The sequence below is a fragment of the Oncorhynchus mykiss genome, chromosome 2, assembly GCF_057628025.1.
Source record: "Oncorhynchus mykiss isolate SJ-2025 chromosome 2, ASM5762802v1, whole genome shotgun sequence".
NCBI lineage: Eukaryota > Metazoa > Chordata > Actinopteri > Salmoniformes > Salmonidae > Oncorhynchus > Oncorhynchus mykiss.
The window spans coordinates 14,301,979-14,307,787 of record NC_143023.1 but is presented as its reverse complement, the minus strand read 5'-3'; the positions used below and the strand labels follow the sequence as shown (position 1 = coordinate 14,307,787).

Genomic DNA, 5,809 nt, shown 5'->3' with positions numbered 1-5,809 from the left:
AAGAAATAGAGAGAGAGAGAGATTTCATCATTTTTTCCCACTTTCAGTTTCACAAACTTAGCTAGCAAATGCAGCTAGCTAGTTTAGCCTACTCAAACACCCTGCTCAAATAGAGGGACGCTATGTTAGCTAGCTGGCTATACATTTCCAACAATACACTGGAACTCTTCCAAGTCAAGGTAAGCTTTTGGTTTTACAAATGTTTTGCCACCAGGGCCTGTCGGTTTAACTGCTAAACTGCTTACTGACTATACAGTGTAACGTTGCTGCATGATTGTAGCGGGTTACTAATGTGTTAGTTATATTGGGCTATGTTGACTATGATGTTACTTTAGCTAATATGGTGACTCCTATATAAGTTGTGTGTAACGGTTATGATATGGTTTGGCTTGGAAATATTTATTTGCCTGGTCACATACAGCAGATGTGTTGTGCAAAGAAGTCCACAAATGAAGGGGAGAGTGCATAGATGCAAGAAGGAATACAATGTAGCTGCTATGAAAGTGAACTGTGTTTATGGGTGATCATGGGTGTATTCATTCCACTGATTCTGTTTAAAAACGTTTCTTAAACAGAAGCAAACAGAACGAAACAGGGCGAAACATTCCTGAATTTGTCCAATAGAAACCCTTGTTTGCAACTGTTGGACTAATAATTACACCCTAGATCCACTAGATGTAGGCAAGAGTGGGCAAGGCGGTATTGAATATGTCACTGTCTGTCCATGTCGACCTGTGTGCACCTGCATTGTAAACTTTCATTCATAGGCTAGGTTGGAACAACCTCATGATGGGTATAGGGAAAATTAGATTATCATGTAGGAGCCTATGTAACCTGCGAACTAAAATAGTGATTCAGTCGGTGACGTCACTTGCTCTGAGACCTTGAAGTAGTGTTTCCCCAGTAGTTTTTTGTGGAGCGATGGGTAACGATGCTTCGTGGGTGATTGTTGTTGATGTGTACAGAGGGTTCCTGGTTCGCGCCCGGGTATGGGCGAGGGGACACCTGTTACATTGAACTGGGTTCAGTTCAATGTAACAGTGATAGGTTCAGGTGTAACAGGTGACAGTCATCCAATATGCTATAATAGAAAAAAGGCCATTCTCATTAAGAAAAAATTGTCCTCCCCAGTTTAAACTGCACCAAACGCCACTGTTTGCTAACATGTCCTTTATAAATAAAAACAACGTTAAAAACAGCTTACTGTTGAGATCATGATGGAAGTGTGTGAGCTGTAGGCTATAACTGCTATTGTAAACGAATAGTCTACCTATTGAACTACAGACAAGAAAATAAACTCGGAAAATAACCAGCGACTACCTAGAGGACGCACAGAAGCTGACATTCTTTCTGCGCATGCTCTCTCTCGCTCTCTCTATGAGCCGATTCTGGTTCTATCTTCTTTTTATCTTTTTATCAATTAAAAGCCCTAGCCTCATCCTCTTCATCTGTTTCGCGGTGTATTTGTTCATCCACTACAGGACGCGATAGAGAAAGATGCGAAGACAGGGAGGGGGCGATGGAGAAAGAGGAGAGGGGGGTGAGGGAGGGAGGGAGGGAGGGAGCCAGCCAGTAGGGAAGGAATAGGCCTATAGGCTAATATGCAGTCGATGTGAGAAAGGCTGTTGACGTTTTAATACGCAATCATGCATGATGCATGCATCAAACTGTAGCAGACAAAATTGTAGAATGCAAATTATGTTTACCCCCTATTATGACATACTATCCGTTGTTTGTCTCAAAATCTCACGCATATCCATCATCAATTCACTACTTAGGTCACAGAATCTCGTGCCCTTGCACTGGCAATCTGTGTGACGTGTTCCGTGATTTCGGAACGTGCTGTTCTCTCCGCCGAGGTCGTCAGACTCACTGGACGGCATGGTTACGTTACCGTCCCGCTAGTGTCCGGTGGGGGGAGCGTAAGAGGAGTTAAAACATGGTCATGAGGGACCATGTCCATTACTACGAAGGGCAAGAGAGAGAGAACGTGTGGTAAGCTACTATCTATTTACCTAAACATGTTAGCCTACGTTTATTTATCCAACGACAATTACTCCAAACAATCACCATCTGATTAACCTGATCTAATGTGAAACATTCTGGGAGAGATTATAGTGATGTCAATTTTGTATGACTGATTTTTTTTTAATTAAAGGAGCTATATGTAATTCTTTGCATTGCAATTTCACAAAATATATCTACAGTAATACTAGGATGTTAGTGTTTCACAATATTTCACCCCCCAAAAAAGTAATTGGGACCTCACAAAATTGCATTTAAATGGTGCAGCCTTCATATTGGTCAACAAAAGACAGACCTTTTCTTGTTGTCAAAATGATTGGGGCCAGCAAATCTCTTGTTGTCAATGCAACAAAGGACCAGCCAATTTAACAAGAGATTTGCGGCACCAGTAAATTTGACAAAAAGAGATGGTTCATTGTTGAATTGTTACATGAGGTCTAGTACCTTTAAATTGTATGAATAATACTTTAGGACTTTGGCCAGTCTTGATTCAAAATCTTGCTGTCATGACTCATGTCAAGACAGAAAAGTATTTATAGGCTACCTCAGTACTAGTTATAAATTCGTCCCTTATGTTATTATCATAGGAACGCCATGATACTGTGTGTAAGGATAAGATAACGTTTTATTATATCGTTTTTTTTACTCTCGTTTCTCCCCAATTTCGTGATATCCAATTGGTAGTTACAGTCTTGTCCCATCACTGCAACTCCCGTACGGACTCGGGAGAGGCATGCGTCCTCCGAAGCACGACCCTGCCAGCACTGCTTCTTGACACACTGCTCGCTTAACCCGAAAGCCAGCCGCACCAATGTGTCGGAAGAAACAGCGTACAGTTGGCGACTGAAGTCAGCTTGCAAGCACCCGGCTTGCCACAAGGAGTCGCTAGAGCGTGATGGGACAAGGAAACCCCGGACGGCCAAACCCTCCCCTAACCCAGATGACAGTGGGCCAATTGTGTGCCGCCTCATGGGTCTCCCGATCACGGCCGGCTGTGACACAGCCTGGGATCAAACCTGGGTCTGTAGGAACACTTCAAGCATTGCAATGCATTGCCTTAGACCTCTGCGCCACTCGGGAGGCCCAAGGATGGGATCTTTAACTTGTGATGAATGACATCACTATGCAATGTGGATTGCTCGATTGAGAATAACAGTCTAACATGATTTCTGTTTTCTCCACAGCCTTGAAAAACCCTAGCTCAGCCAGTGTCTGAGTAGTGAATATTGTGTGTGTGTGTGTGTGTAGGCTATAATGGGTCTGTCACTGTCTGGATGGCTGGGTGGCATCCCAGCCAAGATGAAGAAGGATGCTCCCTCCTCTTCCTCCTTCCTCCCACTGTCCATCCCTACCTCCTCCCGCCTTTCACTCCTCCTAAACTCCTCTCCCGTTGACCCTGGAGACCCCCGGTGCCGCTGGAGCCCCACACACTGTTCACCTCACTTCCTGCTGTCCCAGTGCGGGGAGGAAGTGACACGCGCACCCACCCAGCAGATCAGCGACGGGGCTCGGGGGGAGAAGGGGGAAAGGGGAGGAATGCACGTCTGGGAGGTGCTCTGGTGCCCCACCCACAGAGGAAGTCATGCTGTGATTGGTGTATCCACAGAGCACTGCCCGCTACAAACCTCTGGTTACACTGCACTGATGGGCGGAGACTCACAGTCCTGGGGATGGGAACTCACAAACAATCAGCTGTGGCATGCAGGGCAAGCCCTGGGGAGATACCCCGGGGAGAGAGGGGTGCAGGCGGAAGAGCAATCTGTGTCCCCCCCTCACCCTGTCCCGGAGCGCGTGCTGCTGGTTCTGGACGCGGACACAGGAACTCTGGGATATGTAGTAGATGACTGCTTCCTGGGCATGGCCTTTAAGGACCTCCCCCAAGGGGTGGAGCTTTTCCCAGCCATTAGCAGCGTAAGGGGTGGAGCCTTCATACGACTACGCTACCTCAACGGAGCTACCCGTGAGTATAACTTCATTATTATAATACAATTTAACTTTATTATCCCTTGGCATGTTGCTTGGCTTTTAGCATCAACACAGACAGGCAACATTTAGCACAGTTTTACAGCTCTCAAACTGAACACAAATAACACAACTAAAACAGTTCAGAACTATTCATGATGCCCTTAAACCCAAACGTGCCCACACCAAGTACTTATGTTTGCAGGTATGTTTATTACATTTCTCTTTCCTTCCCTTTATTTCTCTCAGGTGAGCCTCCTGCACTGATGGCTCTCTGTGGTCTGTCCATCCATGTGTCCATGGGGAAAGAGAGAGAGACTCAGACAGACAGACTGCCTCTGCCTCCTCCTCTTCAACGCTACATCCTGCCCAGCATGTGACACACACACCCACACACAAACTATAGAGTAAATAGGAACGTTCTCACTGACCCAAGGTCCATATACGGCTAAATTACAGCTTTTAATTGAATTAAGCAAGTCATCCATAAAATAAATTAGCCTCTGTATTGTAGGGGCCAATGAGTGGTTTGTGTAACAGCAACCATCATTGGCCAGTGCTGCACACATTGTGATGTTATCTCCTCTCTGGCCTGGGACATCCACGGTTACTCTCTGTCCAATCACATTTCTTGCCCTGCATCGTGTTTTTGCCATGTCGAATCCAGCTTCATCCACAAAGATGAATGTATGTGCAGGTTGCCTGGCTTCCATCTCCATAACTCTCTAAAATACAGTAAATCCACAGTTTTACAGTACTTTACATTATGCATAGCTGTGTATATACCCTGTTTAGTTATTGAACAGACATCTTAGCTGGACATTGATACCAGAGTTCTGTCACACATTCACCATTTCTCTCAAAGGGTACAGTGTACAACTGCTTCATCGTTATTTTATGTTTCTCTAGGACACTTGGGTAGGCTTTCAGCTGAAATTGCAATCAGCTGTGTTTGGAATGATTACATATGCTGCTGAGATGTTCTATATGTTTCTATCTGGTTACTGGAGAAATGCACAACATTTACCATCATCCTGTTTTGAATGTGTTTTGAACAGTTTTGGAAACAGTGTGTTAGTGGGAATAAAAAGAATGTGAACTATACCTGGATTTTTGCATAAATTGGTCATAAAATGTTATCTGATCTTAATCTAGGTCACAACAATAGACAAACATGGTCTGCTTAAACCTATAACACACAAACAATTATATGTTTTCGTGTATTTATTGAACACACCATGTAAACATTCACAGTGTAGGGTGGGGAAAGTACGTGAACCCTTGGATTTAATAACTGTTTGACCCTCCTTTGGCAGAAATAACCGCAACCAAACGTTTTCTGTGGTTGCAGATCAGACCTGCACAACGGTCAGGAGGAATTTTGGAGCATTCCTCTTTACAAAACTGTTTCAGTTCAGCAATTTTCTTAAGATGTCTGGTGTAAACTGCTCTCTTGTGGTCATGCCAATCATATCCAAGATGACGTAGCAGTTCAGCCGTCTTTGTTTTGTCGTGTCCCTTGTATATATATTTTTTTTCCTTTGTATATATTTTGTGTATATTTTTAACCTCAATTTCAACATACTCTCCTGTAACCCACCTCACCCAATGTGGTATGGATCTGCTATTTTCTATACTTTAGAACCGGAACCCCCAACAGAAGCTAACCAGCTAACTAGCTACTAGCTAGTAGTCAGTTAGCCACTGCTAGCGTTCATCAACTAACCATAGCCCGGTCAACTCCTGCCAGTCTACATAGCGCGATTCAACCCAGAGCATACCAGACTGCTTTTTCTCCACATCTCCGGATTCCTACCGCAAG

General features: G+C 44.3%; 1 protein-coding gene across 1 annotated transcript; it reads left to right on the top strand.

The window, feature by feature from the left end:
• Positions 1-1,973: 1,973 nt before the first annotated feature.
• LOC110507996 (SPRY domain-containing SOCS box protein 2) lies at positions 1,974-5,091 on the top strand. The gene is made up of 2 exons (XM_021588434.3): positions 1,974-3,985; positions 4,237-5,091. Exons 1-2 carry the CDS (start codon positions 3,280-3,282, stop codon positions 4,365-4,367), a joined length of 837 nt encoding a protein of 278 aa, XP_021444109.1. The 5' UTR covers positions 1,974-3,279; the 3' UTR covers positions 4,368-5,091.
• Positions 5,092-5,809: the final 718 nt, after the last annotated feature.